Source organism: Ylistrum balloti, unplaced genomic scaffold (assembly GCF_031769215.1).
Source record: "Ylistrum balloti isolate Yb309-2 unplaced genomic scaffold, AGI_CSIRO_Ybal_v1 Utg370006, whole genome shotgun sequence".
In the NCBI taxonomy this organism is placed as follows: Eukaryota; Metazoa; Mollusca; class Bivalvia; order Pectinida; family Pectinidae; genus Ylistrum; species Ylistrum balloti.
Window position 1 is genome coordinate 480,549 of NW_026782081.1, and position 13,945 is coordinate 494,493.

The 13,945-nt window shown below is 34.5% G+C and overlaps 3 protein-coding genes across 3 annotated transcripts; 2 read left to right on the top strand and 1 right to left on the bottom strand.

Moving 5' to 3' along the window:
* Positions 1-2,626: 2,626 nt before the first annotated feature.
* Positions 2,627-3,429, bottom strand: LOC132548249 (TM2 domain-containing protein 1-like). The gene has a single exon (XM_060212095.1). The coding sequence runs from the start codon at positions 3,321-3,323 to the stop codon at positions 2,760-2,762; it is 564 nt and encodes a 187-aa protein (XP_060068078.1). The 5' UTR covers positions 3,324-3,429; the 3' UTR covers positions 2,627-2,759.
* Positions 3,430-3,688: 259 nt separating this feature from the next.
* On the top strand, positions 3,689-8,160 carry LOC132548246 (deoxynucleotidyltransferase terminal-interacting protein 2-like). Its single transcript, XM_060212091.1, has 6 exons — positions 3,689-3,900; positions 4,750-4,885; positions 6,024-6,119; positions 6,349-6,513; positions 7,289-7,398; positions 7,913-8,160. The coding sequence occupies exons 1-6, from the start codon at positions 3,749-3,751 to the stop codon at positions 8,007-8,009; spliced, it is 756 nt and encodes a 251-aa protein (XP_060068074.1). The 5' UTR covers positions 3,689-3,748; the 3' UTR covers positions 8,010-8,160.
* A 3,856-nt stretch (positions 8,161-12,016) lies between these two features.
* On the top strand, positions 12,017-13,213 carry LOC132548141 (E3 ubiquitin-protein ligase TRIM56-like). Its single transcript, XM_060211963.1, has one exon. The coding sequence runs from the start codon at positions 12,017-12,019 to the stop codon at positions 13,211-13,213; it is 1,197 nt and encodes a 398-aa protein (XP_060067946.1).
* Positions 13,214-13,945: the final 732 nt, after the last annotated feature.

The following is a 13,945-nucleotide window of genomic DNA, read 5'->3' on the forward strand; positions in this document are numbered from 1 at the left end:
CTTGCATAATGGAACATATTAATTTCAACAATGTATATGTGTAAGAGAGTATGTAAGCGATCTTGCCCTACAGAGAGACCGAGCAAGTGTTTATGATTAATCTGTCCTTTACATGGAGGTATGCGGTAAATTGTTCATGAAATGATAGATATTCAATATGTATGTACAAATATGTTTCAGATACTTCCATCATAAGGTTACTTGATGAATTGTGATACTGTTATATTACAGATATCTGGCCACATGATACCATGACATGATAAAGTACATGTGTCAAGAGTATTTGTGGTTGTACTGAGTACTTACACTGTTTATGCTATTAATATTCATTGTACAATGTAAATATTGCCATAGCACAGTGTACATACAGAGGATAATGTATATTTGGTTGTGTACATAACCCAAATCTGTAAATTATTTATAATATAAGATTGGAGATTTTTCTTTGTAATATAAAATCCTGTATATATTACTGTACATTTACACAGTCATGATTTTTATTAAACTATGCATTTGACCATGTAATAAATCCTTGGGAAATATCAAGAAATTACAAGCTGCATTTCATTTTGCATGTTACTTCCTTATGGTGGGAGACAGCCACTCGATTTTGTTGGCTGTGAAGTGAATGGGACAGTCATGTTATACTGTTATAGTTTTCGTATGCACGAACTGCTTTTCTCAGTAACTTTTGAAATATTTTACATTGGACAGTATTAATTATCTTCCTTTGTTTTGTTGGATTCACTGCCCCATGAAAAGTCATGGTCATTTCAAGGTGGAGTGTCCTTGTAGTTGCTGGTTGTTATCTCAATGAATTGCACACTGGGTCCAATTGTATGCCATCTAGAGTAACAAGGGTAAAATGTCTACCCAAGGACACAACCATAACATGACAGATTGATCCATTTCTTGGCGTCCTGTGACAAAAAAACTGTTATGGATAGGGAGGGTTGAATTGCGCAACTCAGATCTTTACACAGGGTTACGAAATCTACACCCTAGGTTTACATAGGCATACACTAAGCAATTATTGCATTTCACCTTAGAATTTTCATTTTTGATGACACCAATTAACAATCTTTATTAGCAACACATTAAGTGGTTTCTGCAAGTTTATTCTTTTATCAAGAAACTTCTTACTCATAGCATCTATATTGCAAAGTTTGTCAAGATCTGATTCAAATGATCTCCAGAAACTATTAGAATTATTATTTTATGAACAAAGGCTCTGTCTCCTCCCTTGTGGAGCCAGTGGGGTGAGGCTCAATATGAAGACACAAGTAAATCTTCCTGTTCTAAACAATTTACAGGATATAGTTCTGATTTTGTCTGCAGCATCCTTATGTATTGTATTAATTGGGTGCAAGCCCATTGGGCCCAATAAGGGAAATACAATTTTTTGCAAATTTTGCACCATAGTATCCATTGGTAATGTTTATCTTGGTGCTAACAGGTCATAAGGTATAGATCCCAATTTGGGAAATGGATCACATTCTTTTCTGTATAGTAGAAAAGATTCTGTCCAAATGAGAATTTATATCGTATAAATCGTTTGTCCAAGCCCCTTTGGGAAGTAGAACAGATTCTGTACTAATGAAAAGATTGTAGAAAAAATATGGGTTTAAGAACTGTTTTTGTTCACAACCCAACAAAGAAATAGCAGTATATTAAAATCCTTCTGTGGTACATTTTGGTGGTCATGATCATCAGTCAATGTTATTGGTCAAAGGTTACCTTGACCATAGATTTAGATATTTTATTTTAAATTACAGGGGTGGGGTTATGTATGAGCCCTGTCTCACTTTTCCATGAGAATCATTGTAAAATACAGTTACTGTGGAACCTAAAAATCAGGACTGTTCAGATAAAGAAACTTTGAATCTTTTACAACCTATGTTTTGCAAAGGTTTTGACAAAAAGATTAAGTCAATAGCATTCTTTGTCAAAGTTTGAATTTGTGCCCCTCCCAGGGCTAAAAATGGGAGGATGGAAATAAATCATCTTCTCAGAACAGAAATTTGTTGTGATTGTAACTAAATTGTTAACTGTCCACATGAACATTGAAATGCAAGCTCTATAGGCCTCTTAGTATTTTCTAGGTCATTATCAGAGGCTAGACTGTTCTAATCAGCATGCGTTCATGGTCCATCCGTTAAAAGTCCTTGTTATCACGATTTCCTGAGAATTTATTTATGGATCTTTCTCAAATTTCATATGTAATGTTATGTTCCCCTTGGTCTCTAGTAGTGTCCTTTTACTTTTGAGGCTGGTCAGAAAACAAGATGTCAAACAAGCAGGTTTCTTGGATTTTGACATAACATTTCTTATTGTTATCTCTAAGAGAATTACCATACCCAATAGATTATACTCAAAGTTGATATGAAGGTTCCCATTGATTTCTTGTTCTTTTCTTCTTTTTTTTCCCCAATCATTTTTAACAGCTTTGCCGCTGACAAGTTATGAACTTTTATAGCATCAATAAAGGCCTCGCAACGGTGGACACAATGACCCCTCTGGGATCTCTGGAGTGTTTTCAGTTATCATTAAATATATTATTTCACATCAAATAAATGTAAAGTTGAAACATTAGACAATGCTAAACAAATAAAGAAGAAAACGTGCATTATAAATAATGTTTTATACATAAATGTCAGCAACTTTATAACAACAAAAAAAACCTTCAATAAAGTTCCACCCAGTAAATTGTATTGGATTTCAATGAAATAATTACATTGTTAGTTTCACTGAAGGATGAATTAAGTGTCTGGAGGTTTAACGAATGTGAATTTGTCCATGACTATCTTCGTCAAACCTGCTCCGTAGTAGTCAATGATATAGTCTGATCCATCTGATGGAGTTACGACCTGAGTGGCAATCAGTAAAATATCTACTAGTTGTCCTAGGAAGAAAAATCCCAAAGTAGAAAATTTCAGTAAACCAATAGCTGGATATCCTAGATAGAATCTGTCAATTCCAAACATCCCAAGAAAAATAGATAAGAGCAGGGAGGTTTCAAATGAGTATCCGTTGGTCCATCTGCAAGGCTTTTCTTTCAAGAATCCCACTACAGTGCCATTGTAAGTCATTACTTTTCCATCTAATCCAACACAGCTGATTTCTTCAGCTGGCATACATGGAACCGGTACAGTCCTGTTTTCTCTGCACCCCTTGGCACTTTGTGTTTCTGTATCAATCTCAGGTTCTTGGCATGTGTATTGCCCAAGAAGCAATGATTCACATCGTAGTGTTGTGCTACTTCCTGACATTTGAAGCAAAGACGCCAGGAAGAAAAAAGGAGTAACAATATCCGTCAACTTCATTATCAAATCTTCATAAATTGCTTCCACAGAGCTCGATTCATTCGGAATAGGTATGTCTCGAAGTTCTTCGACAGAAATGTAAGTATCCTTTTGACGTTGTTTTCCCCAAACACAATACAGGAAGTAGTGTCGGAGTTATGTCCCATCATTTTCCATGTTAGTTTATTACTCCGCCGAGTATAGAATTGATTAATTTCCCCTATATATGTTTATGAATTTTATGGAAAACACAACAATTATAATTGAACTATGTGATTTAATTAAATAGAACCGAAGTAATATGTAATAAAATCGATAGAATTTTATAAACTATATTTTCTATCAAGGAAGTAAGTGCGCGGTGTCATTCGGTCTAAACATTGACAGCACAGTTGAAACACGTGTGTTGGCCGTAAATGTTTTGATATTTTGTTTGTGATTAAGAAATGGAGTCGTCCGAGGAATCGTCTGATAGCGAAATTGAAGATCTGGTCGCCAGAGCACTGGACAAAATTAAAAATACAAAGACAAAATCTAAAAGTAACTGTTCCAGAAAAGAATCGAAGAAAGAATCCGTGGAACCTGCTAAGAGCAACAGGTAATGTTATTGTCTGTTTGTACCCATCCCATCATTTACTAATTACAGGTTACGTTGCGAACATCCTTCGAGTTTAGAGAGTGCACTGGAAATACTCACATTTTCAGTGAATGATAAGCACTAAACTCCCGACTCGTTTATTGAAAAAATATATTCGCCCGAAGATGGCCCCAAGGTCTGAAAACGTTACCGAACTGCCGTGTTGATGTTATCTATATAATTATATATATATAAAGATATAATAGGAAAAACAGTTGCCGGTATACTTGAAATTTTTGACAGCTGTATATGACATGCATACCACAAAGTATTTTTTGTCTCTTATAATTCAATTCATCATTCGGTACACTACATGATATTAATATCAAGCCAATATTCCACACCATATGCTAAAGTGAAACGAAAAGAAATAACTCTGGGATATCAGGATGAATGTATAATAGAAATGGACAGTTGCTGTAAAATCATGTACATATAAATCTTCTTCCAAACGTTGGTGAACCTTTTTGGAATATGTTCTACTGTATTTTTCCTATCCCATAATGTATGGTATTGTAGTCAATGGCAAGATTCACAGGTGGTGAGGCTAATTATATCATTTTGTGTAAAAATCGTTTTTTCATTTTGTATTGTTTGTTTGCAAATTAAGCTAATGGTAAATGTCATTGTGCATGGGTATTCTAAAATGTACTTCATTGTTTACCTTTACACCAAAATAATGTTTCAGTGTATACTGTGTTGAGAGGATTTTCTATCCACAGAGTTGATACAGATAAGTGACATATAAAAAAAAAACACTTCTCACTAGAGGCAGTGTTTTTTCAACAATTGTTATCTTTAACTTTGCAGGATCACTTTATCATCAAAAATTCAGAGCAGTGTGAATTTACATGATACTTATTTAAAGGAACCAACACAATCAACTGTCAAACAGACAAAGCAATCAACTATTCAGAATTTATTGAAAGGATCAGACAAAGATGAAGTAAGTGTTTGGACATGAAATAAAGGAGTACTAACATGTGCTATAACCTAGTAAACGTAATTTATGTTCTCTTTGCATACTCAAATCCATGCTAACAGACATGATAGCACAAAGTGTTTTAAAAAAGTTTGAAAAATATATATTATTGAATGATGAGAATTGGCAGAAAGTGAAGAAGGAGAATTCATTGAAGTAATGTCGGTTTCTCTTTTTGGTAATCATCAAGAAAAAGAGCAATATGAAAAATATCCCCAAGATGTCTTAAGCTTGAAGCATTTATAAATCAGATCAGGAAGTAACATGATTTTGTATTTTTAGGTCACCTTTTTGCATTGTCTCCCTTAAACTCAAAACCGATTTTAAAACTTTTTTGCAGAAATCTTTCATGGCCAAAATGGACTCCAAATTGTGAATTATATGGCCCAAGACCCCTAGGAGCCCTGAGATGTAGGGCTAAAAGGGGTCAAATTTACTTTAATTTCATAAATCTTCTCTCAACACCCGGTTATGATTGAATCAAATGCTCTTCATAGATGGAATAGCCTCGTGGTGCTTTACTAAACGTGTGAATTTTATTACTCCAGGTTCTCTCATTTCGACCTCGGGAGGGATAAAATTTATTTTAGTTTATGCACGAAAATTACACTTTTAAGCATACTTTGTTAGAATTTTTGTTGGAAAGATTTCAACCTTTCTTAGAATTTTTACTATAGATGACGACTAGTTGATTTGCATATATTGATCCTGGCTGAACCCCAAGGGTCAACGGGCGGAGCCTAAATGGGTTCACCTTGCTAAAGTTTCAAGCATTTTCTTTTCAACCCCCAGATCTGGTAGAATCAAATGTTCTTTACCTAGACGAAAGGGTCTTTAGGTGCTTTTTCAAAATTGTGTATGTTCCTCTTCATTTTTTTCCTTCATGTTTTATATATTGTTACTTGAATTAAGTCTTACCTGGCACTATTATTGTTATCACAATTTCTGTTTTTAATGACACTTATGTATACCCTAATAATCATTTTATTCAATATTGTTTACCTCAGGTGACGGTGAAGGCTGCAAGGCCTCATTGTTTTTAATGTCAAAATAATCCTTTGCATTTTGAAATGTGTTTTATTATTATTATTTTTTTTTTTAGATAATGAAAAAGAGTGTTCTTCAACCAGATATAGAAAAGAAGTATGCATTACCACCCTATCAGGAAAGTTTACAGAAGCTGAAAAAACAGAGGAAGGTAGGATATTACATGTCAGCAATTACATTATATGAATATTTCAGAACTCGTCAAGTCCAGAACAGAACTTGACAGAACTGTAAAACATAATGCATTGGGATTTTTATGCTGGTAAAAAAAAGTCAAAATAATGAATGATTTATTGCTTCAAGTATTGATTTATTGTTACAATCACCATGGAAACAAATTCAGGTGTCTTACTAGTCTGATGTTTTGTGTTCTTTCACAGAAAGATAAACAGATGACTAAAGGGAAAGGCTGGTTCAATATGAAGGCACCTGAGATGACAGAAGAGACGAAAAATGACCTAACTGTTCTACAGATGAGACGAGCACTGGACCCAAAACGCTTTTACAAGAGTAATGACATTAAGACTCTTCCTAAATTTTTCCAGGTTTGTCATACTTTCAATTTAGCCATTAATTGTGGGAGTTTCCAATTAATCATTATATTGGTATGTGAAATACAACATTTCTTGTGGTCCAACCTTTTGTGTCAAACCACCATCAAATGGATAGTTAAGATCCAAGTCTTGCATCAAGTGAAAAAACTCTACCTTTCCTGAATACGATCTGAATCAGAAGCAGCTCCATTACAATTAGTCAAAACTTTGTACAGTTATTAAGCTAGTAATGTAGTAGTGCCTTTTGCTATGAAGAAGTTCTCCATTTAGATCCTTTTTCTGTTACCATGGAAGCAGAAAGGGTGAATCACAAATTTAAGTTTTTCTGGATCAATGCTCAGAAACCATTCAAGATAATTGCTCAAAACTTTGTACAGTTTTAAAGCTAGTAGTGTAGTGGTACTATTTGCTATGGGGAACTTCTCCATATAAATACTTTTTCTGTAACCATGTAAATAGATAAGCTAAATCACAAAAAATTAAGTTTTTTAGACCAGTTCCCAAAATTACTCAAAACTATGTACAGACATAAAGCTAGTATTCTAGAAAAAGTCCTCCATTTAAGTTCTTTGTATGGAACTATTAAAAATAACAAATAGAGTTTTAAATTATATATATATATATATGATTGTGTTTCTTTCTATTAAACAGCGGGTGTGAGGGATAATGTCATGCTTTGTGTTATCTTGTTTAATATCGAGACAACTATTATGACTCCCTTACTACTGATCAATATGTTGTACACACAATTTCTTGTTGATTACAGTTTGGAAAAGTTATTGAGAGTCCGGTAGATTTCTACCATTCCAGGATTCCAAAGAAACAGAGAAAATCTACCATGGTGGATGAATTATTAGCTGATGCAGAATTCAGAACGTAAGAACAATATTAGTCAATAACTTGTATCTGTATGTCTGTCATTTGTGTTTGTAGTGTAGTGTTTTAGTACAGGTAAACACTGAATACTGATTTTAAAAAGTTGAGCTGCATAGAATATTGACATGGAAATTTTGAAAGCCTTTCAATGTTTAGACTTCATTTATAGAAATTGGTGTGGAATTAGTAATATATCTTTTCAGTATTTGAATGAAACAGCACAGCATTGATAGGAAATATTTTAAAATTCATAAGTTGCAAGGAAATTGAGAAAAAGAAATGTCAGAATCCTTTCAGTGCTGCAACTACGTAGAAATTAGTGTGAAAATAGTGTGAAATTAGTAAAAACTTCATTTTGATATTTAACAACATAATTTTATAAGGAATCTTTCAAAATCCTTTAATTGTTTTCTTGTATTAAAGCTGTCTCCTTTGTTTTGTTCCTATTTTCTTTCTAAAATCATTAAACATTGTTTTGTAAAACTTTTCTTCTGTTGAATCTATTCACTCTCAGGTACAACAAGAGAAAGTATGTCGAGATACAAGAAGCAAAGCGGAAAGGAGCAGGACCATACAAGCACATGAAAAGACTCAAGAACAGAAAACGATGATTTATGTTAGATATTTCATATCATTGATGGAATAAATATATCTTGTTAAAAGGAATTTGCAAAACTTACCATGTACAGTGTAGATTATGTTGTGGCACTTTCAGTAAAAGTGTCAAATAAAAATGATAATTAAAATTTCTGTTAAATGTCAGTCATCATGATTTGTGGATCTGTGTTGATATCACTACACTGTATTTCATTACTGCTATGGACAAGACTATAAATCAAATAAAGGTGTGTTGGGAGACAGCAAGAAAATCAAAGTTAAAAAACAATTAAGAAAATGTCCATCAGAAACTACAAGCAATAGACAGGCTACAATAAAAGATTCGAGGCAAGGACTCTTTAACATAACTATATACTTCTGATAATGTCAAGGTCATGATGTTATCAAAAATCATATTGTCGTTGGGAAAAGTAAGAAGTTATAAGTTATTATTAATATTTTACACACCATTGAGGATATAGAAAGTGAGGTTAATAATTGATGAAGGCAAAACATCTACCAGAGTTGTTATTCCTAATAGTCGCAATGCATTCTGGGAGAGATTGCATTTTAAGTATTTCTTGATTAATCTTTCGTTTGTTCATTTTCCCTGATTCGTGGATTAGGTATGGACTGACAGATCTGTTATTTCGTTTCCATGGACAGTTCCGGCAAACGGCTTGTTTTCTAATGCTACAACCGATGTCTGCTGTCCAGCTGAGTCATAAGAACATAGCAGCCGATCTTTATTGCACACAATCAAGATGCATTTATCTGAATGGTAATATACAGTGTTCTCTACCTCTGAATCGGCTGTGCTCTCGACAATCCATTTTTTCTCTTCTTGTATTGCCCAAGACGTCGGAGCGTATATAGGCTTATGATTCAGTTTCATATCCACTGAACTCACCGCGCTAAGATTGTCAATTCTATAGAGGATTCTCGTCAAATCGTGAAAATGTGTCATTTCGTTATATATCAAAGTTTTAACAGGTATCCTTTCCTTTCTGTCAGTATTATCTTTGTACTTTGCCATTGCACGTTTCATGTAGAGGAAAATTTGTTCTTCTGAAGCCGATGTCTGGATGAGACGATTTAAAACGTTTTCAAAAACCTTTCTTTCCTGTCATTGTCTTCTTTTGCCGCGACCAAATCCCTTAATGCATTTGCATGAATGTGCTCTAACTCTGTTTTGTAGTTCTTAAGGAGAAGTTCCAACCGTTCACATATTTTATCAACAAATGTTTCTACCGTTTTCCCCATTAATGAGCGTTTTAATGCAAGATGTCTAAGGTTTTGGTCAATAGCATGTTCTGTTTGTTGTGGTTCATTTAAAGTTTCTCGTAGCTGGTTGAGACTTTCAGTGTATTCCCGGTTTGTTTTCACACACGTCGATGCATCATGTAGATCAACAACATTTTCACAACTGCGATGATCAACCATATAACACAGTGCACACAATGCTATCTTGTGGTGAACGCAAAATAAGCGGACATGTTCGTCAGGATGCATTGTAAGGTTTCATGTGGATTGATCAGAGATGAGTTCTTTAAAGCTAGACGCAGCGGCACAATTTCATGTCGCTTGGTCATCTTCATGGACCCGTGTACAGCTTTGCAGGACTCACAACTCAGAACACTGCTTACACCAATACGCAGCATTCTGAATACTCGAGTTCACCAAACATACATCACATTTTTTAATTCCTCTCCGTATGTCATCTTGGTCAATACATGACTGGTCAGACGATCCCTGGGATACAAATTTGCCCACTGAGGAATATCATCATGGGTCCATCCAACGGGAGGTTCTGATTGTATGCCACAAACGGGACACTTGAAGGACAGTTTGTTGGAACCTTTTGTAACTTTAGACACGATCCATTTACTCAAGCATATCTCAAAGAAAGTATAAAGGCACGGGAGGTATTTCGGTGTGTTGTAAGTTTGCCGACATAAATGGCACACTATGATGTTTTCTTCTCGTTGTAATTCCATACTGATGATATCTGAAACAAATATTCGTATTAAAATTAATATCACAATTTGGAAAATTACAGATTGTAAATGAATAATTTTCACGATTTAGAGAAAAGTATCCTGGGGATCAAGCAGATTAATTTCATGTTGATAATTCATGATCCAATTTATAAAGGGTCTTAAATAAGTTTTCATTTTCATATGAACTTAAATGATACATGTCTTAAAGGATTTTATTTTTCTTAACCTTGGCGATTCACAGGGTAACACACCGACTAAATTAATATAATAAATATCACACGATTCAGAATATACGAATACATGATTTTTCAAATTTATTTGATATGAAAATTTCCTTCGAAAAATATTGAATTATGAGGTTTTGCACCTCTATGTTTTGACATTGATTGCGCTCGATTTTCCTGACTTGTCCTATAGGTTTCCATAATTTCGACCCCTAGCATCACAACGAGTTGTAGAAGTATGATATTGTTGTATGGTGCAGCTTAATTCATGACATTATCTGGCCCTACTGTATCGAATCTAAAGCCAAAGTTTATACAATGTGTTCACTTATTCCTTGTTTTAATATACCTTTGTTTTCTCTATTTTTATTTTTTCTTGAAATTCGAAGACATATCTTCATGTATGCTGTTATCTGTTTATTTGCTGTATGTTTGTTACACATTAAAAATGACTTCGATGAAAGATTGATATGTTTCCTAATGTAAACGACTCATATATCAGTTGTAGCTTAAATGCTAATCAGTCTGTTTTTTTTCTATATTTAAAACTTAATATCATATTTTCAGTACATTTAATGAAGTGTAGGCTATTATTCTTTGCCATTTATGAAGAAGATATTTGGCGTGGTAATCTTCCACTTCTTTATATCAAACATCCTGGAGTAGTTATACCATGATCAGCATGAATTTTGTATCATATATCCCCTAATACAGTACACGTAGCTATGATTAAAACAAACAACTGAACGGGAACTCGATTCGACAGTGATAGCATACCGAGGTACGCTATAATTTGATTACGCTGAGGTGGACCATATTTCACGGATGCAGTAAATCACAAAAACATTCTTGACACTATCTGGCAAGAATCGATAGTAATCCGAACAGTTTAATGCTTATAAATTTTGAAACCTTGTCTGAAAACTACTCCGATCTACGTTACAAACGTAAAATCAGTCTTCATGTCTTACATTTACTTCATATACTTAATAATGTATGTGCCTCTCCCGTTAACCGCCATCTTGTACCCATGTCTGTCGTGGAGATACTTTTCAGTGTGTTAGTCAAAAAACTATCTAGCATTGTCATCCACAATGGCTTAAACATGCCTTGTGAATAATCTACAGCAGTCACGTTTGACTGATAAAATCTGTTGTTGGCAACTGCCAAAGCAATATCATGTCCTATACTTGATAAAATATACTTCTCTTGTAGTTGCTGACAACGTTTCTGAAGGAATCATTCGACAAAGCATGAGTCAGGTAAACCGATATGACATATTTCAGCTGTAGTCGGTATCTAAAATACATACATGTACAAGATCAATGTTAACACACTCATACAGGTGTGAAAACATGGTCACCGGGGAAAATTTCAAAATATTTCTGAAAATGTTCGAAGAAAAAATAACTGTCAATATAATTTAATCTGTTTACTGACATACATTAAGTGTTGTCTATGTAAATCTGTCACCGATATAGTCAGAATTAATACACATAGCAAAATTAGCATGGGAATGAAACCAATTGGATAATGATTTTGAGTTAGTCCCGTTATGTGCTCTCGATCTCGCGGTATCTTGGCAGAAACTGGTATTTTGTTTGTTCTCAAATTCATTTATTTATTATATAAAAAAATAAATGAAAAGTTACATTTTCATTGGACATGCCTGATAATGCATTGAAAAGTTAATTGTGTAAATTCCATGTTGATACAAATACTTTGGTACTTGGTGGGCGGTTATCACGTCTATCTGATTTACGAGTTGTGTGTGCGTTTAAATTTTTGTCGGATAACATGGCAATGCCAAACGATTCTGGTGATTTAACGGTTTGCTCAATTTGCTTACAGATATTCACTGTACCGAAATATCTACCATGTCTTCATACTTTCTGTGAACAGTGTCTGCAAAGCTGGATAGAATCACAGGTATCAAGGACAGGCAGTAATATACGAAATGTTGTGTTTATGTGTCCAATATGTCGTACCCTGACAAACCTTCCGGGTAGTGCCAACAAGAGAGACAAATGGGCTAGTACTTTCCCCAGTAACCACATCATTGTATCGCTGATCGATAAGTCGATGATTGAAAGGCGAAAGAAATCATGTGATTCGTGTACCGAAATGAAGAAAAGCGTTCCTGCCAACCACTGGTGTGTTCAGTGCTCGGAGGCTTATTGTGACCAGTGCACACATGTACATCAAGCAATGAAAGCTACAAGAAAACATAAAGTGGTTGGTTTACAGGACGTTCTCAGCGATTTAAAGTGTCTTTCGTCTGATGAAATGTGTAATGAGCACGCAGAGGAAGTGATCAAGCTATACTGCGTAGACCATGACCAACCATGTTGTACAATATGCGGTGCGACATCCCATCGGAAGTGCAACAATGTTCTAGAACTATCCGAAGCTTCTAACAATGTTAGAAACAAACAAGAGTTTTCGGACCTGTTGACGAACCTAACAGAGTGTGAAAGGGAGATTAGCAAAACATCGAAATCTCTTCAAGAAAATCTGACACAATTGAACGTTGAAAAACTGAATGTAGAAAGATCTGCAAAAGAATTAGCAGATACTGTAGTTAATCATACGAAGGCTTTGCTCAACCGTTTTCTAAAACAGTTATCTGAGGCACACACAAATGCAATGGATGAATTAAAAAACAATGCCGAAAAATGTGATCTTCAACAGAAAGTGATCAGCAATTCCAGGCAAATCCTGGAGAAATCCAGGGAGCACAGTGCAGACACCGAATTGTTTCTCCTAATGAAACGAACGGAGACAAAACGTAAAGACAGTAAAACGTTTATTGAAGATGAAATGCCGAAGATGACTCTTAAACATGTAAGACATACTTTCTCAGATTCACTTCAAACCTTCAAAAATGCGAAATCCTTTGGTGGAGTTAAATTTTCAAATTCCCGAGGGGTTACTGAGCCTACAGATGGACGGTCGCTACCACGCCGCAAACCAAATGTATTCATTTTTTCATAGAAAAACCTCATTTTGACAATTCGACTGACATACCTCCTTTGACAGGAGCGATAGTGTCGGCATATTTGTGAGTTAACGAGTAAACGGTCTATTTATACATGATCGATTTTTTCTCTCGAGATACGCATGCCTATTTCGACGTGCCTTCCTCTTCCCTGGCATATACTTTCGTCTATACTTACCATAACTACGCTTAAGTTTTAAACAGTGACATTAGTAAATGTAGAATATATCATCCCATTGAATTTATTGTTTTATTACATTTTCTAACATCACATTCCTTGATTATAAATATATATGCACATCATCCTTTGCAATTCCATGTAACAATATTAAACCAACCAGAAACAAATTTTGATAGCACTTAACCAGAGATTTGAAATAAAGATTTCGGCCGACCTTTCGTTTGCTTTTCATGATGTTTGTCTACATGTGCCTATTCTTTTACTTTTAGTATTCCGAACGCTCAGTTTATTACTCATGAACACATTATCTTTGTGTTGGCAGCTTTAATCTTGTACCCCAGTACCTAAAGGTTATATATCTTACAGGACTACACAAATTGTAACACGGCCTCCTTTACCAGTAAAATATTAACTCTCAGTATAAGCCGACTTGACCTATTTTTTGGTGTATTGAAACTATTTAATCATGTTGTATGGTATCTTCGGATTTGTAAAATTTTGTAAAGATTTTCTTCTTTAAGAACACCAAAAAACCAATTTAATCAAA

Coding starts and splice junctions, on each gene's coding strand:
- LOC132548249 (XM_060212095.1), bottom strand. CDS start 3,323: ATGAAGTTGACGGATATTGTTACTCCTTTTTTCTTCCTGGCGTCTTTG.
- LOC132548246 (XM_060212091.1), top strand. CDS start 3,749: ATGGAGTCGTCCGAGGAATCGTCTGATAGCGAAATTGAAGATCTGGTC. Junction 4,886..6,023: donor AAGGATCAGACAAAGATGAA/GTAAGTGTTTGG, acceptor TTTTTTTTTTAG/ATAATGAAAAAGAGTGTTCT. Junction 6,120..6,348: donor AGCTGAAAAAACAGAGGAAG/GTAGGATATTAC, acceptor GTTCTTTCACAG/AAAGATAAACAGATGACTAA.
- LOC132548141 (XM_060211963.1), top strand. CDS start 12,017: ATGGCAATGCCAAACGATTCTGGTGATTTAACGGTTTGCTCAATTTGC.